This window comes from Oncorhynchus clarkii, chromosome 9 (genome assembly GCF_045791955.1).
Source record: "Oncorhynchus clarkii lewisi isolate Uvic-CL-2024 chromosome 9, UVic_Ocla_1.0, whole genome shotgun sequence".
NCBI lineage: Eukaryota > Metazoa > Chordata > Actinopteri > Salmoniformes > Salmonidae > Oncorhynchus > Oncorhynchus clarkii.
The window spans coordinates 14305129-14332234 of NC_092155.1; the positions used below are offsets into that span (position 1 = coordinate 14305129).

General features: G+C 44.7%; 1 protein-coding gene across 4 annotated transcripts; it reads left to right on the plus strand.

Moving 5' to 3' along the window:
* LOC139415927 (solute carrier family 12 member 6-like) lies at positions 1-26995 on the plus strand. 4 transcript variants are annotated; one of them, XM_071164105.1, is made up of 27 exons: positions 51-214; positions 1830-1872; positions 2438-2665; positions 9409-9503; positions 9613-9741; positions 10185-10331; positions 10875-10929; positions 12490-12620; positions 12911-13152; positions 13502-13620; positions 13929-14108; positions 14187-14351; positions 14641-14739; positions 15114-15171; positions 15547-15721; positions 15822-15940; positions 16054-16152; positions 16978-17097; positions 17511-17615; positions 17714-17882; positions 18152-18347; positions 18592-18761; positions 18861-18992; positions 19360-19485; positions 23037-23308; positions 23499-23632; positions 23834-26995. In XM_071164105.1, the coding sequence occupies exons 3-27, from the start codon at positions 2446-2448 to the stop codon at positions 23923-23925; spliced, it is 3549 nt and encodes a 1182-aa protein (XP_071020206.1). In that variant the 5' UTR covers positions 51-214; positions 1830-1872; positions 2438-2445; the 3' UTR covers positions 23926-26995. The 4 variants fall into 4 exon arrangements, with proteins under 4 accessions (XP_071020207.1, XP_071020205.1, XP_071020208.1 ...); XM_071164106.1 differs by lacking the exon at positions 51-214 and adding an exon at positions 1-43 and having other exon boundaries at positions 1830-2665; positions 19360-19467; XM_071164104.1 differs by lacking the exon at positions 1830-1872 and having other exon boundaries at positions 6-214.
* Positions 26996-27106: the final 111 nt, after the last annotated feature.

A 27106-nucleotide genomic window follows, 5' to 3' on the forward strand; every position in this document is an offset into this window, starting at 1 on the left:
ACGCGTTTCTGACTGTTGGACAAAGTGCCGACAAAAGGATGAGGCGAGTACATGCATGGAGCTACTATGGTTTCAATTCATTTTGAGGACCACTAGCAAGCCAAGCAGCTGGATACAAGGGACACAAGAGTACTATATACGCGCTATGTATATTGTTTGAAATATTTCCGTGAAGTTGCCGCAGAATTCTGCCAATTTCTAGCGGTTGAGCAAGGTACGTGGAGTTCTGTCACACGTTAGCGGCGTGGCTAACAGCTATCTACTGTACCACTGTAAATTCAACAGACGACAGTCGACTGATACCGACAAGTAGCTAATGTACTGAACGAGTTGAGGGGATCCTTTCATGATAAGCAAGACAAACGTAGTAGTGTGTTCGTCTAGTTTATTTCGATACCATGACTTGAAAGTTGACACAAATTACCGTACACTTTATGTTGTGTAATTCCAGAAAGAAAATGTTGTTTACTACAACGGAACATATGCTTGCATACATTGATTGACATGCTAATACATTGTTGACATGCCGCATCGTTTTGCCAACAAAAACGCTATAGCTAGCTACCCATGCTAGTTGTAGTTTAAAAACAGACTATTTTTTTCTAAATATATTTCAACCGCGGGATTGGAATATATTGATTTGACAATTTTCCCTGACTGGTTCAAACTAGCTAGAAATTATAATTGGCTTAACGGTTAAGGGTAGTTACTAGTTAGCCAGCCAGCTAATGTTAGCATAACCGATACTAGCTAGCTCGTCGTACGATATTTCAAGCAAGTGCACGTAGGTGTAACGTTATCAGTATGTTTCATCTGGACATTTGATGAGTCTTGCTCCGCGAACACAATCTTATTTCGCTTTACATATATATGCTCCAACTAGTTGCTAAGCGTTCATTATAATTTAAACGGCTGCAGTTCAATTCAACAGTCGCATACTGGCCAGTTTTACAGATGCTGGTCCTTGTCTCTACCATTTGTATAGATTCATGGGATGGCAATCAAGGTTCAAACTAGCTATGAGACTAAAATAATTTAAAGCTTCAGTTCATGTGTACCCCGCGAACTGACATGATTGCCCAAACAATTTGCCACCCCCTCTTCTAGCTAAAAATGTCTAGTATAAGACGAGTAGTACAACTCGAAATGTTGCGAAACTGATAAGCTACCATCCCATCTTTACATACGGGTAAGCAGTCTACAATACAGTACTGCACAAAGCCATGAGTGCCTCCGCATGTGGCTCGGCTCTAGCTGCTGCTGGCCCAACCGGTTGGAACTGCTCTTGTATAATAATTAAATTATAAACCGCAACTACTCAACTGAACTACAAGTAACTGCCAGAATAAAGGAAACAATTTAGTTAAATGAGGGAAACAAAGCAGGTGCATCCACACAGGTGTGGTTCCTGAGTTAATTAAGGAATTAACGTCACATCATGCTTAGGGTCATGTGTATATCTATGAAGACACTTTATGTTGGTGTTTCCTTTATTTTGGCAGGTACTTGTACCTCACATAATTGTGTCAGAGCAAGGAGACTGTTTATCAGTCAGTGTTCTCACCTGGTTAACTTTGCAGTTTGCTCCCCTGAGCGGTGTTTGTGAAAGCACATGGTTCTGTTCTGCTCTTTGTCAGGTCAGGTTAGGTTACTGAGTGACCTACATGTCATCACTCATTAATCAAAACAAATGCCTTTTGTATACTGTCACCTACCATACATAATTGAACTCTAATAGCAGCTATCCTCCTTTGCTCTTCTCCCTTTTTTCTCTCCTTTTGTCTTGGTTCTTACCCCTTCCCTGTTCCCCCCAATCAATCCATCATTAGTCACTCATTGTCATCCATAGAGGAAATCTAAGCTATCACTGAGGTGCATATAACCACAGAGGAAAAAAACAAACCCATGTTAACTTGGGAATACGAGAGGAGAGGCAGATTTGAGACTAGGCGTACATATTGATAGCCAGTATTATTCAGTTCATTGTCAGGTCATTTGGGCGTGTACGAACTAACCATACTAATCCAGTTTCTGAACAAGCAATGAGATGCAATAATATTAATCGAAGTGAAAAGGGAACGCTACTTTGCTTCCCTCTTTTTAAAAATATAACCTGACTTGAAAGCTGAAGGGGAAGTTAAAAAAAATATTCTTAGAGACACAATTTTAAAGTGTAGGCTCTATGTTAAACCATTACACATTCATCAAATGGAAAAAAAGGCACACATATCTCATGACATTCATCCCATATGTGCCATTAAAACCAGTCCAATTCAATGGGGAAGTGCAGATTCAAGTCTAGTAGGTGTCTCTGCACAGTCACTTGAACGTTAGCTTAGCATAGGTTAGCATAGCGTGGGTTAGCCTAGTATTGGTTAGCCGAGCTAGCGTAGTTGGTGACCCTTGACCTCTAACCCTTGACCCCCATTCCTCCAAGACCCAAAAATGGCGTCGGTACGGTTCACGGTGACGCCCACCAAGGCCGAGGACCTCCCGGGGCTGTCAGACACCTCGCCGGACATCAGTTCCCGGTCCAGCGGCCGCGGCCACGTACGTTTTGGCTCGCGGGAGAGTGTGAACCGCAGTGAACCGCTAAGCGAGGGGTCGGGAGGGCTCACCACAACTGGTGAAAACGAGACGCCTGACAGGACCAACACAGATCAAGGTGACACATCACTTCGTGTGTGTGTGTGTGTGTGTGTGTGTGCAACAAGTTGACAACTTTAGGTTATTAATGGGTTGTATTCATTAGGCACCAAACATAAAAAAAAACAGACAAACAGCGATGGACTGTCTGGGCTTGTCTAATAAGCAGCCCTCATTTTTGTTTTCCATTGCAAAAAGTGTCCCATTGCATGTCCTAATGAACATTACCCTGTTTTGGACTGTTGGCCTATTTGCTCAACTGTTTGTGATGTCGCCCTCTAGTTGCAGGGTACTCTCAATCATTCTTCTGGACAGAATCAGCTTCTATGTTACAATAATAGTCTCAATGTTAATAAGCAATTACTGGCTCCAGAAATAGTCTCAGCTGGGTTATCTCATTGGTGATGCTTTGGTTATTTATATCAAGAAAGGAGAAAAGAAACACAACAAGTCAAACAGGAAATTAACTGGCACAGGCTGAACTAAAGAAGCAGACATGCACGCACACATTTGAAATGCTGGTGGTGAGAACACCTTTCTCACCTAAGTAGGTAACAGCTCGACAAGGCAGTCATGTCTTGCAATGTACATGTCTTTGTATGAACGGCAACCATTAACAACATGTGCAACAGTCTCCATTACATTTAACTCTGGGTGTAAAACACAGAAGGGATCATGGTTTGCAGGGTACCAGAGTGTTAGGTTGTGTTTTGAGAGTAGAACTTACAGCCTCGCGTTAACAGTAAGTGTGAGAATGTCCTCGTCACTGGCAGTATTCTGGTACATGGAATGGAAGACAGAAACGTCAGCACAGTCCAGAGCAGCAAGTTTCCCCAGCAGCCTCAGGCCAGTCCAGAGCAGCAAGTTTCCCCAGCAGCCTCAGGCCAGTCCAGAGCAGCAAGTTTCCCCAGCAGCCTCAGGCCAGTCCAGAGGTGCCGTTGCTGCATCTGTCTAAAACAGAGGAGTGTTGTCATGGGTGACAGAAGCCTCCACGACAACACAACTGCATCACAGGCAGTCACAGTCTCAGTCTGCGTCAGTGGAGGCTGCTGAGGGGAGGACGGCTCATAATAGTGGCTAGAATGGCATCAAACACGTTGAACCCGTTAATTGAGCCCGTCCTCTCCAATTAAGGTGCCACCAACCTCCTGTGGTCTGTGTGTCAGTTTGTGTCCGGTTGTACAGCTCCTTGAGGTCTGACCAGACTCCAAAGCCTGCAGCACGAGTGTCCAGTTTTCCATTGGCCTTCCTAATGAAGCTCAGGAAGTTGTCCCTTAGTGTCATTGGCCAGTGGGACCTTCCTAGTCAAGGAGGAGAAAGGCTCTGGCTAAATGTCGCGTTGACACTGTTGAGCATGTTCGACAGGTGAGTCAGTCTGGTAGCAGTGTAAATCCACTGGACATTCGGGACACCCAGACCGTTTAGCTCAGGAAGATAATGTCATGTGTTGTGTCTGTGTTTAAGCATAGCCATTTTATCAACAGTTGACACATTTTGTTATTCATTTCCCTTAGAATGTTCTGTGGGAGAGGTACAGTTGATGTCGAAAGTTTACGTACACTTAGCTTGGAGTCATTGAAACATGTTTTTCAACCACTCCACAAATTTCTTGTTAACAAACTTTAGTTTTGGCAAGTCGGGTAGGACATTTACTTTGTGCATGACACAAGTAATTTTTCCAACAATTGTTTACAGACAGATTATGTCACTTATAATTCACTGTATCATAATTCTAGTGGGTCAGAAGTTTACATACGCTAAGTTGATTGTGCCTTTAAACAGCTTGGAAAATTCCAGAAAATGATGTCAAAGCTTTAGAAGCTTCTGATAGGCTAATTGACATAATTTGAGTCAATTGGAGGTGTAGCTGTGGATGTATTTCAAGGCCTACCTTCAAACTCGGTGCCTCTTTGCTTGACATCATGGGAAAATCAAAAGAAATCAGACCTCAGAAAAAAATTGTAGACCTCCACAAGTCTGGTTCATCCTTGGAAACAATTTTCAAATGCCTGAAGGTACCACGTTCATCTGTACAAACAATAGTACGCAAGTATAAACACCATGGGACCACGCAGCCGTCATACCGCTCAGGAAGGAGATGCGTTCTGTCTCCTAGAGATGAACGTACTTTGGTGCGAGAACAGAACAACCGCAAAGGACCTTGTGAAGATGCTGGAGAAAACGGGTACAAAAGTATCTATATCCACAGTAAAACAATTCCTATATCGACATAAACTGAAAGGCCGCTCACCAAGGAAGAAGCCACTGTTCCAAAACCGCCATAAAAAAAAGCCAGACTACGGTTTGCAACTGCACATGGAGACAAAGATTGTACTTTTTGGAGAAATGTCCTCTGGTCTAATAAAACAAAAATAGAACTGTTTGGCCATAATGACCATCGTATTGTTTGGAGGAAAAAGGGGGAGATTTGCAAGCCAAAGAACACCATCCCAACCGTGATGCACAGGGGTGGCAGCATCATGTTGTGGGGGTGCTTTGCTGCAGAAGGGACTTGTTCACTTCACAAAATAGATGGAATCATGAGGGAGGAAAATTATGTGGATATATTGAAGCAACATCTCAAGACATCAGCCAGGGAATTAAAGCTTAGTCGCAAGTGGGTCTTCCAAATGGACAATGACCCCAAGCATACTTCCAAAGTTGTGGCAAAATGGCTTAAGGACAACAAAGTCAAGGTATTGGAGTGGCCATCACAAAGCCCTGACCTCAATCCCATAGAAAATGTGTGGGCAGAACTGAAAAAGCATGTGAGAGCAAGGAGGCCTACAAACCTGACTCTGTTACACCAGCTCTGTCAGGAGGAATGGGCCAAAATTCACCCACAATATTGTGGGAAGCTTGTGGAAGGCTACCCGAAATGTTTCACCCAAGTTAAACAATTTAAAGGCAATACTACCAAATACTAATCGAATGTATTTCTGGCCCACTGAGAATGTGATGAAAGAAATAAAAGCTGTAATAAATCATTCTCTCTACTATTATTCTGACATTTCACATTCTTAAAATAAAGTGGTGATCCTAACTGACCTATGACAGGGAGTTTGTACTAGGATTAAATGCCAGGAATTGTGAAACTGGGTTTCAATGTACTTGGCTAAGGTGTATGTAAACCTCTGACTTCAACTGTACATTGAATCTTTGCAAGGGCCACCTTTTTCACAGCCGCTAGCTTCATGACCACAGTCGTATGGGAAATGTCAATCATATCAAGCCTGCACATTTAGTGTCTTTCACTTCCAGACCATTTCTAAAAGTTGTCTGTGCAAGAGAGCATGTTTTTGATCTGAACATCATCACCATTCCCCTGTACTGGGTTCAGTGACCACACATGGGCTGGGGTACACACACTGGCATAGCCATTTCAGCCACTGGTTGATGGCTAGGATGAAGTTGACAGCAGTCTGTTTCTATGCTAACCCTGAGTGGGATTGGTTCGTTTTAGCTGCTTCCCACAGGTAACTTGGAGAAAAGAGCCTTTGTACTTATCAGATCTAATGTCCACATAAGCCAGTGTTATTTCCTCAATGCATCTCTAAAGTCCAGAAACACTGTGTAAAACCTTGTGGATTCATGCTTGAAGCCATCAATTCCAAATACTCATTCATGCCCTGTCTGTCTATATACACTACATGACCGAAAGTATGTGGACACCCGCTCGTCAAATGTCTCATTTCCAAGGTCATGGACATTAACATGGAGTTGTGTGCTCGATTTGTTATTCTTTTATACACCTGTCAGTAATGGGTGTGGCTAAAGTAGCCAAATCCACAAATTTGAAGGGGTGTCCACATACTTTTGTGTATATATGGTGTATATGCCTGTTGTTTGGGAGAGAGAATGCCTGTATCTATGAGCCATGGTAGTGTGCAGGCGAAAAGCATTTCATGAACACTTTATAGACCAAGGGTGACGCTTTGGTTATTTATATCAAGAAAGGAGAAACGAAACGCAACAAATCGATTAGGAATTGACTTGCACAGGCTGATCTACCGAAGCAGACACACACACACACACTGCTGAGACGATGCAGTGTACTGGCTGAGCAGCCATAACAGACAAAAGCAGTGGAGAGAGTGAGGCAGCTGTGTTATTTCAAGGAAGGTCAAGCGCGTGCAGAGATGGTTATTTTTAGTCGGTCTTGCCCACAAAGCAGTAATAGAATTTGACAGACTGGATCCATTCACATCACACATTAACTCCTGATATCACATTCTGCTCCATCAGACACACGCACATGCAGGGATACGCACACGCACATGCAGGGATACGCACGCGCACATGCACGCACACACCTCAGGTGAGCACTATCTGGAGGGAGGGAGAGAGACCCCTACACCTCAGTTGAGCACTATCTCACCTGTCATACACACATAAGGCTACCTTTGTGTATTGCTGGGGAGGATGTGCTTGCTGTGGCGGTTGTGTTTCCTGTGACGGTTGTGTTTGCCGCATAGGCTGTACAAAACATTAGGAGACCTGCTCTTTCCATGACAGACTGACCAGGTGAATCCTGGTGAAAGCCATGATCCCTTATTGATGTCACTTGTTAAATCCACTTCATTCAGTGTAGATGAAGGGGAGGAGACAGATTAAAGAAGGATTTCTAATCCTTAAGACTTTTGACACATGGATTGTGTATATGTGCCATTCAAGGTGAATGGGCAAGACAAGATATTTAAGTGCCTTTGAACAGTAGTAGGTTCCAGGCGCACTGGTTTGTGTCAAGAACTGCAACGCTGCTGGGTTTTTCATGCTCAATAGTTTCCCGTGTTTATCAAGAATGGTCCACCACCCAAAGGACATCCAGCCAACTTGGCACAACTGTGGGAAACATTGGAGTCAACATGGGCCAGCATTCCTGTGGAACGCTTTCGACACCTTGTAGAGCAACAACTCAAAATTAGGAAAGTTTTCCTAATGTCTTGTACACTCTGGATAAGAGCGTATGCTAACTGATTAAAATGTATTTGTTTACTCAGCAAAAAAATAAACGTCAACTGCGTTTATTTGTAGCAAACTTACCGTGTAAATATTTGTGTGAACATAACAAGATTCAACAACTGAGACATAAACTGAACAAGTTCCACAGACATGTAACTAACAGAAATTGAATAATTTGTCCCTGAACAAAGGGGGGAGGTAAAAATCAAAAGTAACAGTCAGTATCTGGTGTGGCCACCAGCTGCATTAAGTACTGTAGTGCATCTCCTCCTCATGGAATGCACCAGATTTGCCAGTTCTTGCTGTGAGATGTTACCCCATTCTTCCACTAAGGCACCTGCATGTTCCCGGACATTTCTGGGGGGAATGGCCCTAGCCCACTCCCGCCGATCCAACAGGTCCCAGATGTGCTCAATGGGATTGAGATCCGGGCTCTTCGCTGGCCATTGCAGAACACTGACATTCCGGTCTTACAGGAAATCCCGCACAGAACAAGCAGTATGGCTGTTGGCACTGTCATGCTGGAGGGTCATGTCAGGATGCGCCTGCAGGAATGGTACCACATAAGGGAGGATGATGTCTTCCCTGTAACACACAGCATTGAGATTGCCTGCAATGACAACAAGCTCAGTCCGATGATGCTGTAACACACCGCCCCAGACTATGACGGACCCTCCACCTCCAAATTGATCCCGCTCCAGAGTACAGGCCTCGGTGTAACGCTCATTCCTTCGACGATAAACACGATTCCGACCATCACCCCTGGTGAGACAAAACCGCGATTCGTCAGTGAAGAGCATATTTTTGCCAGTCCTGTCTGGTCCAGTGATGGTGGGTTTGTGCCCGCAGGCAACGATGTTGCCGTTGATGTCTGGTGAGGACCTGCCTTACAACAGGCCTACAAGCCCCCACTCCAGCCTCTTTCAGCAGCTGTCTGTCCTGTCTCCCTGTAGTGCTGTCTTAGGCATCTCACAGTACAGACATCTGCAGTCCTCATGCCTCCTTGCAGCATGCCTAAGGCACGTTCACGTAGATGAGCAGGGACCCTGGGCATTTTTCTTTTGGTGTTTTTCCAGAGTCGGTAGAAAAGCCTCTTTAGTGTCCTAAGTTTTCATAACTGTGACCTTAATTGACTACTGTCGGTAAACTGTTAGTGTCTTAACGACCATTCCACAGGTGCATGTTCATTAATTGTTTATGGTTCAATGAACAAGCATGGGAAACAGTGTTTAAACCCTTTACAATGACGTTTTGGGATTTTTACAAATTGTCTTTGAAAGACAGGTTCCTGAGAAAGGGATGTTTTTTATTTTTTGCTGAGTTTAGATGTTTGTGTGTATGTGTAGCAATGAATGAGACAAGGATGTCACAAGGATCATCCCTGTGTGTGTGTTTTCAAGACGCAGTGTGTTTGTAGACATGTCTGTATTTAACTATGCATGTCTGAGACTGTCACGTGCGTGTGTGTGTGTGTGTGTGTGTTTTTGTGTGTCCTCCCTGGTGGTAGAGGAGAGGGAACTGAGAGTGCTGATTCAGGGCCCTGCTGACAGAGGTATAACTGTTCTCTCCTTCTTCCTCTCTCTCCCTTGTCTCCTTTCTGTCTCCCCTCTTTCTCTCTCTCTCTCCTGCTTCCTCCCTCTTTCTCTCCTTCTTCCTCTCTCTCTCACATTCTCCCTTCTGTCTCCCCTCTCTCTCTCACTCTCTCCTTTTCTGTCTCCTCTCTTCCTCTTCCTCTTTCTCACTCTCTCCTTTTCTGTCTCCTCTCTTCCTCCCTCTATTTGTCTCTGTCTGTTTGTGTAGGAGATGGCAATGCCAAAATGTCCAATGTCTACATCAACAACAGTCATGGGGTGGACGATGATGACTTCTATGACCGAAACTTGGCTCTCTTTGAGGTTAGAGCATCAATCAATCAATAAATAGTGTTTGATGCACTCTGTTTTATGAGTGTCTCGTCATGTCTTCATCTCTTCCTATCTTCTCTCTCTGCTCCCCCTCCTGCAGGAGGAGATGGACACTAGGCCGAAGGTATCTTCTCTCCTCAACCGTCTGGCCAACTACACCAACCTGACCCAGGGGGCCAGGGAGCACGAGGAGGCAGAGAGCATAGGAGAGAAGAGAAAGGCCCAAAAGGTACACTCCACTCTGACCCCTTTGCTCCCGGCATGGCCTGGCATGGTACTTTGATCCCTGGCAGTAATATCTAAGCGCTGTGATTCCCATGATGCTTTTAGGTTGTACTTTTGACTCCCTTGTTACTGACGACTCCACCCTTACTGCACTGACTTACAGCACCATACAGGTACTGTAGAAGAGAATAGACCCAGGGATGTAAGATGTCTGACCTAATATAATCGCACCTAGCACGTCATGGATATGATCAGGAGTTTTTATTTTTTGGAAAATGCTTTGCTACGGTGTTCACTAATGAACAGGACCCTCATATCTAATGCCATTTGTGTCTCCCAGTCTCCGCAGATGGGTACGTTCATGGGGTTGTACCTGCCCTGTCTGCAGAACATGTTTTTGTTACGTTGTGCATTAATGATCACTATTCTCCTGTGTGTCTATCCCAGTCTCCCCAAATGGGTACGTTCATGGGGGTGTACCTGCCATGCCTGCAGAACATCTTCGGGGTGATCTTGTTCCTGCGTCTCACCTGGGTGGTGGGAACTGCCGGTGTGCTGCAAGCTCTCTGCATCGTCTTCATATGCTGCTGCTGCGTGAGGATAATACACACACACACACACACACACACACACAGAGAGTTTTGAATCCACAAATCACATTACTGTCGAGAAGGATTCAAACATTTCCTAGGTCATGGATATATGGACACTTATGGATACAAGACGCACCTTCCTCTGACCTTTGCTGTATTAACAATGACCGTTACAACAGGTGGGCTTAAGTTATGTTAGTAGATTGCCATGTTTTGGTACAGAGCTGCAGCACACGTCTACTCCTGGCAAACACACACACACACACACACACACACACACACACACACACACACACACACACACACACACACACACACACACAGTAGAGGCAACACACACGGACAGATGCAGACACACATACACACATTTTTACATTTTGGTGATTTAGCAGACAATAATCCAGAAAGTATTTAAGATAAAGAGAACAGGAGATAATTGGAACAGGCCTGTTAAGAGCATTGCCCTGTAGATCGTGATTAGTGAGTATCTTTATGTGTATCGATATATGCATGATACAGCTACTGCTCCTCTCTCATTCTGCAGACTTTACTGACTGCTATCTCAATGAGTGCCATCGCCACCAATGGAGTTGTACCAGGTATTCCCTCCATCCATCTCTCCCTACCTCCATCCCTCCCTTCATCCCTCTCCATCTCTCCATCCCTCCATCTCTCCATCCCTCTCCATCTCTTCATCCCTCTCTCCATACATCCATCTCTCCCTACCTCCATCCCTCTATCATCCCTCTCCATCTCTTCATCCCTCTCTCCATACATCCATCTCTCCCTACCTCCATCCCTCCCTCCATCCCTCTCCATCTCTTCATCCCTCTCTCCATACATCCATCTCTCCCTACCTCCATCCCTCTATCATCCCTCTCCATCTCTTCATCCCTCTCTCCATACATCCATCTCTCCCTACCTCCATCCCTCCCTCCATCCCTCTCCATCTCTTCATCCCTCTCCATCTCTTCATCCCTCTCCATCTCTTCATCCCTCCATCCCTCTCCTTCCCTCTCCATCCCTACCTCCATTCCTCTCTCCATCTCTTCATCCCTCTCCATCCATCCATCTCTCCCTACCTCCATCCATCCATGTCTTCATCCCTCTCTCCATCCATCCATCTCTCGCTCTCTTTCTCTCCATCCCTATATCCATCTCTCCATCCATCCCTCTCCCTCCATCCCTCTGTCTTGTTGTCATCCAAGTATATGTTTAATGTTTGTTATGGTTTAAAAATGCTGGTTACTTTCTCCAGAATTCCCAGGTTTTCAGGAATTTTGGAAAAGTGATCTGAATTTTGCAACTCTGTCTCAGTGATGTCTGTATGTGTCAGACCTGGGTATTTAAAAATACTTGTAGCTTTTGGTTTAGTCTGCCTGTAACTGCCGGGTGGGCGGAGTCTGGCAGTTTCCCAACTATTGTATTGCTTCCACTGCGCCAGGCAGCATAAAGATAAAATATTTCAAATGATTTCAAATGATATTTAAACCTGACCCGGGTTCAAATATCGTCAGTTCATTCTAACGTCTGATTTGCCTCTGACTGTACACATTGAGACATAGTGTCCTCACCCAGAAATACCATTCACCACTAGTAAAACTATAGACATAGAATGAGTAATTATACACACATAATAAAATCATTCTAATTCTGAGTGAAACAACATTCACGCCGGAAATATCCCAAATGTCAAAGTTGTCGTTGAACAATTCTAACATTCTTGTGATATTTGAATATGAAGCAAATCAATTTCAGTTGATTTGAACTATTCCATCTGATAACATTGTAGTTAGAATCAGTAAGGGGCTCTATGTCAAGACAAAACCTTTGCTTCTATCTGCAAAGTTACATTTCCTCCATTGTTCTCCTCCCTCATCTATGGGCCTGGTCAAAAGTAGTGCACTGCATAGGGAATAGGGTGCCATTTGGGACCTATGCTTATTGGTACAATCTTAGTGTGTTGTCTCTCATTATCATAATACTGTACTATTCTACTTTCTTTCTTTCTCCTTCTCTCTGTTTTCCTCTTCCATAACACCCATAATGATACTAACACCCATTCTTCTCTTTACTTCTCTTCCCCCCACCCCTTCCCCTTCTCTCTCCCAAACTTCTCCTCCCCTACCCTCTCTCTCCCCCTCTTCTCTCCTCTCCAGCGGGTGGTTCCTACTTCATGATCAGTCGTTCTCTGGGGCCAGAGTTTGGGGGGGCGGTGGGGCTGTGCTTCTACCTGGGCACCACATTTGCCGGGGCCATGTACATCCTGGGAGCCATCGAGATCCTGCTGGTGGGTGGGAGAGCCTTCGTTGCCCGCTCCTCTTCCTCACCGTCATCCTCATTATAACCATCATTTATAACCGCCAACAAATTACTCTGACGTTCATTATGGTTATTGTCATGTTCATGTTGTCTGTATAAGTGTTCACATGACATGCACAGTTTTGTCAGTATGGACCTTCATATATATATATATATATATATATATATATATATACACCATATGAAACTCAAGCATCAACTCACCCTCACCAATCCAATATGTTATCTTACCCTCTCTCGCTCTCCTCCTACCCCCAGATGTACATTGCCCCATGGGCGGCCATCTTTGTCTCCGGCAGCCCGGACGGTGAGGGAGCAGCCATGTTGAACAACATGAGGGTCTACGGATCAATCTTCCTCCTCCTCATGGCATTACTGGTCTTTGTCGGCGTCAAATATGTCAACAAGCTGGCGTCCGTCTTCCTGGCCTGTGTCATCATCTCCATCCTGTCCATCTACACCGGAGCGCTGGTCTCCGCCTTCAGCCCGCCCACTTTCCCGTGAGTTCCTCCATTGTGATCGTAGAGCGGTTTGATTGATAGATTCATGGTGTAATCGGAATTGATTATGGGTCGCATTTTAGTCGCAAAGAAACAAAAAACTAATCTGATGTGTTTCCATTGGCATGCCTGATTTACACTTTCACCGCCGGTAACACCAGTGAGAAACCTGAGAACGTTGTAACCACTCTCATTGAGACGTACCCGTATTGACCCATTCTCAAGACTTTCACACCACTCTTACTGCCAAACACTCAAACTTGACTGATGCCCTAATTGACCATCCGTTCACTGTCATCTCTGTGATTGACTAATCCCGTGCTCTAATCTTCTCCTCCCTCCTTCTCAGGGTGTGTATGCTGGGTAACCGTACCCTGTCAGGACACATCCTCCATGATAGTCCCTGTGCCAAGACCACCCTGCCCAAAGAACCACCCCGACCTGTGGATACCAACCTCACACTCGCTGGTAAAACCGTCAATATTACCTTTCAATTTGGAAAAATGACATAGTCAATTATAAAGAGATGTTTTTATTTTTATGTTAACCCTCATGTTCTCTCTCGGTCCATTCTGTTTGACATCTCACTATGGGACATGCCCACTTGCGGCTCATTTGCTGAAGCCTTAATCAATCACGCCTAACAGGCCAATCAAGGCTTTGAAGGTGTTAGATCTGCCTGCCATTCGACCACTGTTAGAATTCCTCATTCTCCACCTCTTTGCTCGCTTGTTCATTATCGTCCCCAATATCAACTAATCAACCAATTCTTCTAGGAAATGGCACGGTGCCGTCAACCTTTGATCTCTCCCTGCCCTCCTCTGAGGCGACCACGACCCTGTGGCTGCAGTTCTGTGAAGGCCCAGACCTCAACGCTTCCTGTGACTACTACTTTAACCTCAGCAACATCTCTGAGATACCTGGCATACCAGGCCTGTCCAGTGGAGTTATCACAGGTACATTCTCTGTCTCTCACACTCTCTCTCTCTCTCTCTCGCTATCTTTCTCTCTAATAATTAGTATTCTCTCCATAGAGAACATATGGAGTGTTTACCTCAGTAAAGGGGACGTCCTGGAGAAAGGGTCACTCCCCTCGCCCAGACCCGTCCACCCACCCACCAATCGGCTGCCCTATGTCTTCGCTGACATCACCACCTCCTTCACGCTATTGGTGGGAATCTTCTTCCCCTCAGTCACAGGTATATTTCCTCCTCTTTTCGTCTCTCCTGATCCCAGTACCTCCCGATCCCCTTGAACCTCTTGATGTTGGTAGATCTGAATCGGTAGAAGCAGTGCAGTGGTGGAGCTCCCACCATGGTGCTTACAGCTCTGCGGAAACAGAGACGAGTTGTAGGGAGAGATTTGGGACAGGCTGATCCAGCTGTAAAATAATTTGTCATAGATTCATACACCAACTCTGTCTCGCTTGCTCGCTCTTTCTTTCTCTCTCTCCCTCCTCACAATTCCTCCCCCTTCTCCCCCCTCCAGGTATAATGGCTGGTTCTAACCGGTCTGGGGACCTGAAAGACGCTCAGCGCTCCATCCCCATAGGAACCATTATGGCCATCCTCACTACCTCCCTCGTCTGTATCCTTCACTGTAGACAATAAAGCTTTCGGATTTTTAATTGAGAATCTCTTCCATATTAACTCTGTTTGCGTCCGAATTGACACCCTAATCCCTACATAGTGCACTACATTTGACTAGGGCTCTTGTCAAAAGTAGGGCAGTGTGTAGGGTTTAGGGGGCAATTTCAGACACCCAAGGACAACAAAGCTGTTGTATTTTTAATTGAAAATGTCACATGTAAACTCGGTCCTAGTCATAGAATTAGAATCCTTCTAGTTACACACACCTGCATGGTGCTTAGTGTGTGGTAATGGGTTGATATTGGGACAGACTCGTGTTGTGGTTCAGGTGTGATGTGACTAGTGGGTTATTTACCTGAGTGGCCTGGCCAGACCTGAGCAGTGTGGTGCTGTTTGGAGCCTGCATCGAAGGAGTGGTGCTCAGAGACAAGTTAGTATATTGTTGTCTCTCTCTCTGTGTGTGTGTGTGTGTGTGGGTGTGTGTGTGTGTGTGTTTCAGGGTGGAGTTCATTTAAATTGAGTCAATTTAGGAAGTAAATTGAAATTGGTGTGTCTTGGCCTTCTTAGGACACATTCTGTGGTCACACTAACTGACCTGTCTTTCTGAAGGTTTGGAGACTCTGTGAAGTCACACTAACTGACCTTTCTTTCTGAAGGTTTGGAGACTCTGTGAAGTCACACTAACTGACCTGTCTGTCTGTAGGTTTGGAGACTTAGTGAAGTCACACTAACTGATCTGTCTGTCTATCTGAAGGTTTTGAGACTCATTGAAGTCACACTAACTGACCTGTCTGTTGTTCGGAAGGTTTGGAGACTCTGTAAAGGGAAACCTGGTAGTGGGCACCTTGTCTTGGCCCTCCCCCTGGGTCATTGTGATTGGCTCCTTCTTTTCGACGTGCGGCGCTGGCCTCCAGTCACTGACTGGCGCTCCCCGCCTCCTCCAGGCCATCGCCAAGGACAACATCATCCCCTTCCTCAGGGTGAGATAGATAAACAAGTGTTGTAGTATATATAGCTCTTCTTTCTCTCTCATTCTTCTCTCACTCCTCTCTCTTGCTCTGTTCTGTTCTCTCTGTCCAGGTGTTTGGTCATGGCAAGGCTAATGGAGAACCTACCTGGGCTCTGCTCCTGACAGCTCTGATAGCTGAGCTGGGAATCCTCATTGCTTCTCTGGACCTGGTTGCACCCATCCTTTCCATGTGAGTGTGTGTTTCTTGGAGAGAGAAAGTGTGTGTGAGTGATTGTTTGTTTGTCTGAGTGTATGGATGCTGATTCAGTGCAGCCTGAGTCCCACATCTCCCTCTCTCTGTAGGTTCTTCTTGATGTGCTATCTGTTTGTGAACCTGGCCTGTGCTCTGCAGACGCTGCTGAGAACTCCCAACTGGAGACCACGCTTCTCCTACTACCACTGGTACACACACACACACACACACACACACACACACACACACACACAGTCTTGCACAGCTAACCTTGTGTGGACATACAATTCAGTCCCATTCAAAATCCTATTTTCCTTAACCTGTACCATAACCTTAACCTATCCCTAGCTCTTAAGCCTAACACTAATTCTAACCTTAACCCTAAACACCCTAGAGATAGCATTTGACCTCGTCAAATTTTTGTTTGTTTACTCTTCTTGTGGAGACTTCTGGTCCCCACAAGTATAATTAAACACGTCCACACACACACACACATTCCGTATACTCTATTTACATATCAACGTTTTATAAATGGAGAGCTTTTCAAGTGTGATTGATTATTTTCCATTTCTCTCAAGTCTGAACTTTTTTAGCCACTTTTTTAGTCACAAATTATGTGGTCTGTAACAAGTGTTTTCACATCAACGTTTGATACAAAATAAAATGTGTTACTTTTTGCCATAGACAATCGGATAGAAATGTAGGCTACACTCTGTCCATTGGCTTCTCTGCATATTCTAGCCTGTCTCAAAATCCAACCCTGGCCCTTTAAGACTCTCCTGCTGGATGGTTGACCACCCTTGGTAGCCTATAAAATATTACAATTGATCCCATTCTGATCAGAGTCATTTTTGATTTTGTGATTTATTGTACTAAATTATTTTTTACTTGTCCATTCTTCTTGTCCGACAATAAAAACTAAAAAAAAACTTGTCATAATGTTATTTTGACTTGTCCCGGACAAGAGGGGAAGCATTAATGTTGAGCCCTGTGTGATGATGGATTATTTTATCTCTCTCTCCCTCTCTCTCTAGGACCTTGTCATTTCTGGGTATGATCATCTGCTTGGCGCTGATGTTCATATCGTCATGGTACTATGCTATTGTTGCTATAGTGATTGCTGGCATGATCTACAAATACATCGAGTACCACGGGTAGGTTTCCATGGGGACCTACTGGAACAAACCAGTTGTGTGTGTGTGTGTTTCAGATTTTGTGGTGTGTGTGTGTGTGTGTGTGGGCTTGTGTGAATGGAGGTCACAGAAATCCAATTATATATTTTGTGGAGGTGTTACATTCATAATTCAAAAGGAAGATGAATATATTTATACAAAGTGTGTGTGTGTGTGTGTGTGTGTGTGTGTGTGTGTGTGTGTGTGTGTGTGTGTGTGTGTGTGTGTGTGTGTGTGTGTGTGTGTGTGTGTGTGTGTGTGTGTGTGTGTGTGTGTGTGTGTGTGTGTGTGTGTGTGTGTGTGTGTGTGTGTGTGTGTGTGTGTGTGCATGAATCTCTGAGTTGTCTTCATGTGTGTGTAGGAATCTCTAAGTTGTCTTCATGTGTGTGTTCCAGGGCAGAGAAGGAGTGGGGAGATGGTATTCGGGGTCTGTCCCTCAGCGCTGCTCGCTACGCCCTCTTGAGGTTGGAAGAGGGACCACCACACACCAAGAACTGGAGGTAAAGTATAGCAGTATACCGTTAAGTGACTCATGCACAACCACCCATGTATATACACCCAATCTCACACCTTTACAATCTCTCTCTCTCCCCTCCAGACCCCAGCTCTTAGTTCTATTGAAGTTAGATGAGGATGCCTATGTCAAGTCTCCCCGCCTGCTAACCTTTGCATCTCAGCTGAAGGCAGGTAAAGGTCTGACCATTGTAGGGACCGTCATCACTGGAAACTATCTCCACAGCTACGGAGAGGCACTGGCTGCAGAACAGGTTGGTCTCTCTTTTCTCTCTGTCTACTACTCTTGGTGCATTTCTCTAGAAATGTTTAAAAAAAAATACCTCTTCTGATTTTCGCCCCTCTTCCTCTCCCTTCTTTCAGGCGTCTAATTTTGTCTTTCTCCTTCAGACTCACATGATGGATCTGTAGGTGTATTGTGTTATAACATCTCTCTCTCTCCATTCCCTCTCACTATCCCTCCTCTCTCTCCCTATTTCCCATCTCTCTCTCGCTCTTTATTCACCCCCCCCCCCTCCTGTAGACTCTGAAGCACCAGATGGACAAGGAGAAGGTGAAAGGGTTCTGTCAGTGTATTGTGGCTAACAAGGCCAGGGAAGGCATCAGCCACATGATCCAGTCCAGTGGGTTAGGAGGGATGAGGCACAACACTGTAGTTATGGGCTGGCCCCTGGCCTGGAGGCAGAGTGAGGATCCACAGTCCTGGAAGACCTTTATCAGTGAGTACAGGACAGGAGAGGAGAGGTGTGCATGTGCGCTTTCTCATCAGGCTTCAAGGCAAAAGCCTTGAGAGGGGGGGGGGGGGGGGGGGGGTAGCAAGAGGGAATCATTGAATGGTAACATTACTGCCATCTGTTTGTCAAACATTGCAACTGGCCCTTTGAATTTGACTACCTGCCATCTAACTTTGAGACGTTGTGGTTTGAATAAACAGCACCCCCTCTCTCTGTGTGTTTCCTCCAGACACGGTGCGTGTGACGACAGCGGCCCACCTGGCCCTACTTGTGCCCAAGAACATCTCTCTGTTCCCCGGCAACAGTGAGCCGTGCGCGGAGGGATACATTGACGTGTGGTGGATCGTCCACGACGGGGGCATGCTCATGCTACTGCCCTTCCTGCTGAGGCAACACAAGGTCAGAGAAATATTTAGTCATATCATGTCATCATCTTCTCGTAGAGAGAAAGGTTGTGTACACATGTAACTGACGACGTTGTCGTGTTTCCGTCCCCAGGTGTGGCGTAAGTGTGCGATGCGTATCTTCACGGTGGCTCAGATGGAGGATAACTCTATTCAGATGAAGAAGGACCTGGCTACGTTCCTCTACCACCTCCGCATAGAGGCTGATGTTGAAGTGGTGGAGATGGTAGGTTTCTGCATAGACCCAATAATAACTTGAGGCCCACGCACTTTACTCAAACGTTCATGTAAAAATGGCGTAGTGTACTGATGATCAAGAAATATCTTTTGATTTCAATATTGACCGCTAGCTAATAGCTATGTGTTAGGCTTTGTTCATTTGACCCATGAGAAACTGTCGTTCTCTCCTCTCTCCTCACTACCCCCCTATTCTCCCCTCCCTTCTCCTTTCTCCCCCTGCTCTCTCCCCTCTCCTCTGTACCCCCCTATTCTCTCCCTCCTCTGCTATCTCCATCTCCTCCCTCTTCTCTCTCCACCACCTCCCCCCCTCCTCTCTCTCCACCTCACTCCCCCCTCACTATCTCCTCTCCTAGCATAACAGTGACATCTCAGCCTACACCTATGAGAGGACTCTGATGATGGAGCAGAGGTCTCAGATGCTCAGACAGATGAGGCTGTCCAAGTCTGACCGGGAGAAAGAGGTGCGGAGGCCTCAACAAGTGTGTTTGTTTCATAGTTCTGTTTCCATACGTGCGTGTGTGTGCGAAAATGAGAGAGAGAAAAAGTGTGTGTGTGCGTTCATCTTCACCTCATCTGCCTATTGTTGTTTTCCTTAGCGAGTTCGCTGGAGTATAGATGAAGTAAGTTTGCTGTCTGCTCAGTTAGTAATTGACTCCGAACTGTCTCGTAGACTACGTAGTCAACTTCAGACGTAATGCCCTACTCTATCCTGCAGCCTACATATTGCTAATGTCGCTAGACGTAAGCTGTCCTGTGTTGGAGAGTGTGTATCAGGGTCGTATTCATTAGGCACCGAACGGGAGAAAGCGGACTGAAACAGGGAGGGGATGACCTAAACTTGTCTTATAAGAAACACCCGTTTTTGTTTTCCGTTCCAAAATGTTTTGGCACGGTGTGCCCTAATGAATATGACCATATAATAGGGTTGGGCGATATGTTCAAAAAATCATATCTACAATTTGCTCAAACTTCTGGCTGATTCACAATATATACCTCAATATTTTTTACAGTTTCTCTAAATAGCCTTTGTTTCACAATTAAAGGTCAATACACATAATTTCAGACAGTCAGGAATAATCTAATGAATTTTGGGTTTGTAAAATTATACCTAGGCTAAATATAAGCCTTCCACAACTATAAGACCCATTCATAATTGAATTATTTTATCAAAATAGTTTAACCTGCTTTTTTACAATACTTACTGATCTGGCTTTTAAATCTGTATATGAAAATGCCAATTTTCTTACAAATGTAACCATGCACAATGCACGTCCACTAACGGTATCAAGCATTCTAGAAAATGAACACCGGTCTCATCTCTCAAGCACAAAACCACTTGCTAGTGAGTAACCAGCTGATCTTAATATTTAAAGTCTCGTCAACTTGGATCTACTTGCTTGCTAACAAGGTAGAACAGTCTAACTGTTATGAATGCACCTTTCAGTCTGTCTCCAACTGTTTGAACAACAGCCTGTTCACTTTTAGATATTTCAGTCAAGTAGCCTCCCTGGATAAGATGCTTATTTTTCAGAATGAGGACAAGTTCCTTATATACATGTGTTTTTTTATGGTCATTGCACATTTCTAAAACCCAGACAAAACAGCTAGCACAGTTCAGTCTGTGGACATTTCTAAAAACCCAGGCTAGACAGCTAGCACAGTTCAGTCTGTGGACATTTCTAAAAACCCAGGCTAGACAGCTAGCACAGTTCAGTCTGTGGACATTTCTAAAAACCCAGGCTAGACAGCTAGCACAGTTCAGTCTGTGGACATTTCTAAAACCCAGACAAAACAGCTAGCACAGTTCAGTCTGTGGACATTTCTAAAAACCCAGGCTAGACAGCTAGCACAGTTCAGTCTGTGGACATTTCTAAAAACCCAGGCTAGACAGCTAGCACAGTTCAGTCTGTGGACATTTCTAAAAACCCAGGCTAGACAGCTAGCACAGTTCAGTCTGTGGACATTTCTAAAACCCAGACAAAACAGCTAGCACAGTTCAGTCTGTGGACATTTCTAAAAACCCAGGCTAGACAGCTAGCACAGTTCAGTCTGTGGACATTTCTAAAAACCCAGGCTAGACAGCTAGCACAGTTCAGTCTGTGGACATTTCTAAAAACCCAGGCTAGACAGCTAGCACAGTTCAGTCTGTGGACATTTCTAAAAACCCAGGCTAGACATCTAGCACAGTTCAGTCTGTGGACATTTCTAAAAACCCAGGCTAGACAGCTAGCACAGTTCAGTCTGTGGACATTTCTAAAAACCCAGGCTAGACAGCTAGCACAGTTCAGTCTGTGGACATTTCTAAAACCCAGGCTAGACAGCTAGCACAGTTCAGTCTGTGGACATTTCTAAAAACCCAGGCTAGACAGCTAGCACAGTTCAGTCTGTGGACATTTCTAAAAACTCAGGCTAGACAGCTAGCACAGTTCAGTCTGTGGTTAAAATCCTGCTAGCGGTAAGTGGTACTGCAATGCTGCACGCGACAACCTGACCATTCATTTTCCACAATCATGTTCATTGATACTCTCGTCTTAGTAGGGTCTGCTCGGTTCTACATTTTGGGAGTTGAGACATAAAAAGGGTATCGTTGGAAATTTCAAGTCTATTACAGTAAAATAATGTCTCTAAGTGTTTAGGTGTCCATGTGACTGGTTCTGTTGGACCAAGTTTAAACTGCTTGTTGTCAGAGAGGAATAAGTAATCTTTTTGATTGTTTTGTTGTGGGAAGTATGCAAGTGGGAAGGTGCACAGAAGGAGGGGCTTGGTGTCTGTGAGTGGGAAGATTCACAGAAGGAGGAGGGGATTGGTCTCTGCAAGTGGGAAGGCGCACAGAAGGAGGAGGGGCTTGGTGTCTGCAAGTGGGAAGGCACACAGCACAGAAGGAGGAGGGGCTTGGTGTCTGCAAGTGGGAAGGCACACAGCATAGAAGGAGGGGCTTGGTGTCTGAGTGGGAAGGCACACATCACAGAAGGAGGGGGGGCTTGGTGTCTGTGCGAGTGGGAAGGCACACATCACAGAAGGAGGAGGGGCTTGGTGTCTGTGTGAGTGGGAAGGCACACAGCACAGAAGGAGGGGGGGCTTGGTGTCTATGCGAGTGGGAAGGCACACAGCACAGAAGGAGGAGGGGCTTGGTGTCTGTGTGAGTGGGAAGGCACACAGCACAGGAGGAGGGGGGGCTTGGTGTCTATGCGAGTGGGAAGGCACACAGCACAGAAGGAGGAGGGGCTTGGTGTCTGTGTGAGTGGGAAGGCACACAGCACAGAAGGAGGAGGGGCTTGGTGTCTGTGTGAGTGGGAAGGCACACAGCACAGAAGGAGGAGGGGCTTGGTGTCTGTGTGAGTGGGAAGGCACACAGCACAGAAGGAGGAGGGCCTTGGTGTCTGTGTGAGTGGGAAGGCACACAGCACAGAAGGAGGAGGGGCTTGGTGTCTGTGTGAGTGGGAAGGCACACAGCACAGAAGGAGGAGGGGCTTGGTGTCTGTGTGAGTGGGAAGGCACACAGCACAGAATGAGGAGGGGCTTGGTGTCTGTGTGAGTGGGAAGGCACACAGCACAGAAGGAGGAGGGGCTTGGTGTCTGTGTGAGTGGGAAGGCACACAGCACAGAAGGAGGAGGGGCTTGGTGTCTGTGTGAGTGGGAAGGCACACAGCACAGAAGGAGGAGGGGCTTGGTGTCTGTGTGAGTGGGAAGGCACACAGCACAGAAGGAGGGGCTTGGTGTCTGTGTGAGTGGGAAGGCACACAGCACAGAAGGAGCGAAGGAGACGAGATCAAAAAGACAGAATGCTCAAACATTACAAAATAACCTTGATGAAGGCATTTGGAACATCACGTTAAAAAAAAATTCTAATCAATTGGATATATCGCCCAGCCCTACACTGTACTCAGTGACTAAGTGTCTTTTGTAGGTGTATCTCAGAGGGAGGGAGGGAGGGAGGGAGGGGGGGAGGAGGTAGGGAGGGAGGGAGGGAGGGGGGGAGGAGGTGGAGAGGGAGGATTTCTAAACGTGTGTTACACATTCTCTCCCCCAGGCACAGTTGGTAAAGGATCGTAACTCCATGCTTCGGCTAACCAGCATTGGTTCTGACGACGATGAAGACACCGACGGGGGTGGAGGCCCCACAGGAAATGCCGAAAAGGGAGGAGGAGCAGCCGGAGTAAGGGATAGGGACGGAGGGATGTCAGCCTCGGAGAACAGACGAGTCCACATGACCTGGACTAAGGAGAAAGCCCTGCAGTACAGAGCTACACACTCCGGCTGTAGTACGCCAGAGGGCTTCAGAGATATGCTCAGTATCAGGCCGTAAGTCACACACACACACATGCATGGACACACACACATGCACGCATGTACACACAACACACATGCACGCATGGAGACACACGAACGCATGGACACACACATGCATGGACACACACACACACTTGAATGGAGACACATACAAACGGATGACTGTTGATGGTTGTTGTTATTAATGATGTCTCTCTCCCAGGGACCACTCCAACGTGCGGCGGATGCACACGGCCGTCAAGCTCAACGAGGTCATCGTCAACAAATCCCATGATGCTCGGCTGGTCCTGCTCAACATGCCGGGACCACCACGGAACCCAGCCGGAGACGAAAACTGTATCCTTCACTTCCTACTTACTGTTGACTGTGCTTCTCTTCCTGTGTACCAGGGTTGGGCTCAATTCCACTTCAATCAATTTATTTTTCACCTCCTTAATTGAGTGAATTGAAAATGAACCAAGTTGTAGTAGTTACAGTATTATGCTTTTTATTGTTATTGAGAAAACGTTTCCAGACCAGTCCTTAACCGATGGTCAGATATGGAATTTCTGGAAGTTCTAACTGAGGGATTGGAACGCGTCCTATTGGTCAGGGGTGGAGGAAGTGAAGTCATCACCATCTACTCCTGATTTGCTCACACAAACCAGCTATGTCAGAGCAGCCAATCACGTGGAAGAGAATGCTAAAGGAGGTGGGGCTAAGGAGCCCTGGGGGTGTGGCCCCTCTGTCAGACAGTGCAAAGATGGACTGTCATTGGCTGCAGCTTGGATAAACCCCTCCCATCTCTCCGCTGTCAGTCATTATTCCTAGGCTTCCCCATTCCACTAAAGACAAGCTACAAAAAGCCAACACGATTCCTCAAGTGAACATTGAGCGAAAGTTCTCATAATGTGTGTCTGTGTGTGTCTAATTGTATGAGAGATATTCATCTCAACATATAATACAAAAAGGACCAGCCCACGTGACTAGACCAGGACGACAACTGGTCCTGGTTATAGCTGATAACTAGGGCCCTGAGTATTCCCCCTGATCAGGTCACATGGTCAGGAAAAACTCCTGGCCTCCCACATAATGCACAATAATATACAGCAGTTGGATCAGGGACCAGTGTTTATGTCCCAAATGGCACCATGTTCCCCATAGTGCACTACTTTTGCACTAAATAGGGAATAGGGTGCGATTTTGGACAATGTGTAGTATGAGCGTGTATGGACCAATGGATGAAAGTCATAATCTAGTAGACAGACAGACCATATAGAATCTTGAACATATAGAATCTAGAGCATCGATATAAAATCGAGATCATTCTAGAACATCTATATAGAATCTAGAAAATCAATATAGAATCTCGAACATTGTAGAACATCTAGATAGAATCTAGCACATCCTAGAATATCTACATAGAATCTAGAATATTGATATAGAATCTAGAACACCCTGAAACAGTGAGTGTTCCACTGAGTGACTCAGGGTTTAGTTATAGAAAACGACAACAGGCGCACTCTTCCAAAATCCACGTCTAGCATGCTAGAGTGAAGCCGTGCATTCTACGTAGTATGGATTATTGGAACGCAGACCTGATGATGAGTGGATTGTGTGGTACGAGTGTGAGAAAATGTGTATGTTATGTATGTACAGTATGTATGTACATTGTGTAGGCTAGAGCTAGACAGAGAATGGACTTAGGTTCATATACTATTTGAAATCATTTGAAATACTTGAGCTATGCTTGATGGAACCAAAAGAAGAGTGCCAAAACATGCAAACCCAACGTTTGGTATTGGTGTCTCCAACCAGGCAAAGCAGACAGACGCTCAAGAAGAAACATTTGAAATAGTACCCAGGTTTTGTGATACGTTATAATAGCCTGCCAGCCTATAATACCCGGTCTCTGATCTGTATTTGGGTCATTATCATTAAAACGGTTTTAAAATGTCTGTACCAAATTGAGTTACAAAACCATGATACATCTTAAAAAATCAACTATCATTCTGAGGAATAAGATGTCTAGTTTTGGGGAAAGTGTCTTATTTGAAATAAATTTCACGTTTTCATCCAAATTCTCATTACCGAAATGCGTCTGGATTAAATTCTCTGGTCTATTAAAAAATAATCTTTACAAAAATGTAACCTATTTGAATAAAACACCAAATATGTTGCTTTAGTTTGTCCATAAATCATACAAATGGTATTCTAGTTGGAGTTTACATTAAAGTATAATATTTATTAAGTACAAACAGTGTCTGTGGACGTCTCAATACTTATTCAACTTCCTGTAAAACATTTTTAATAAAGTTTTATTCACCCATGATGCATCATCTAGAGGAGTAATCCTTATATGAGCACAAGTTGTTAATTTATTAGCTTGTATGCCTTCAGAATAAGGTTCTTATTCTCAAACACCCACTTTACCCCACTTGGCCTTCTCATTACTGAAATGGCTAAAGAGCTCAAATAGGGGGGAAAACTAAGATTTTATAGTAATTGTATAATTTTATTTTCAGTGTTATGTTTAACTCGGGTGTTTTCATTAGGGAAGACATTTTTAAACAATATCTAAATATTGATTTGTTTATGACTTTTTTTTACTTTTAAAACTGTTATGGTAATGAGAATTTTGTGAAACTGTTGTTAAAATGCATAATATCTGCTCAAAAAACATAATTATGAAATAGATAAGTACATATCCTAATCTCAGTGATTCAACAGGATATTATGTGAAAAATTACACTATTTTTTTGGGACAGTTTTGTGAGAATGACTCATTTGCTATAGCCAACTCCTCTAACAATACAGCCATAGGAGTTGGTTAAAGCATAGACTGATCTGGGACCAGGCTGTCCTTGAATAGAGAGAGATGTGAGTAAGACATGTAGTTCAGGACTAGGACTGCAAAAAGGTATATGTGTTGACAGCAATGGCTCCTAGTTTAGGTGTAAACATCCCCTAGATGTGTTTTCTCAAGGCGAGGTGCCAAATCAAAGCCTACCAAGTCAATATCAAGGGGGTGGTTCACTTTAAACACAACAGTAGTCAATTGAAGCCAAATTATTTCAGGCCTGCCCAGCCTGGTAGGGGAAAACTTGAGTGAGAGAGGTGTGGAAGGTTTTAAGGATGTAAGGAATGGATTGAAGTATTGTGAATTGTGTGTTATTGTTGCACACTGGACCACTGTTGTAAAGAGACCATTACCCTGCATGCTGTTTTAATTTTTTTTTACGTTGCACTGTCAGTGAAAGGGAGGGATTGGAAGTTTGCGTGCGCGCTTGTGTGTGTGAGAGAAGGAAAAAGGTGATTTAAAAAATAAAAATAAATCATTTTACGAGTTATCCTCCCCCTCACTACCTACCTATTAGTACATGCCTGTGCTGTTCCGTCAGCTGTGCTAACTGCCCATTTATTTCCCAAATGGCACTCTACTTCCTTTGTAGTGCACTATGTAGGGAATTCGGGTGCCATTTGGGAGACAAGCTGGTGGTATTTTATTCCACAATGCTTGTCTTCGATCTTCTCAATGTATTGACTTTATTGTACAGGGATGGATTATTTGTGTTCAATTGTTTTTCCTCCACCATTTGTTTTTGCTTGTACATAAAAACTAATGAAATCCCACGTTTTTTTTTTTAATTACATGAATATAAAACAATTTAAAAAAAATGTTGCTTGAGAAAATGTGAATAAAACCAATTTTGAAATAAAGATATCACCACTTGTCATGTTCTGTGTCTATTCTGACATGGATATAGTAGAACATGTTCAAATAACAAATATAATTCTCAATATCATAATTGATCAATTGTAGTTAAAAAA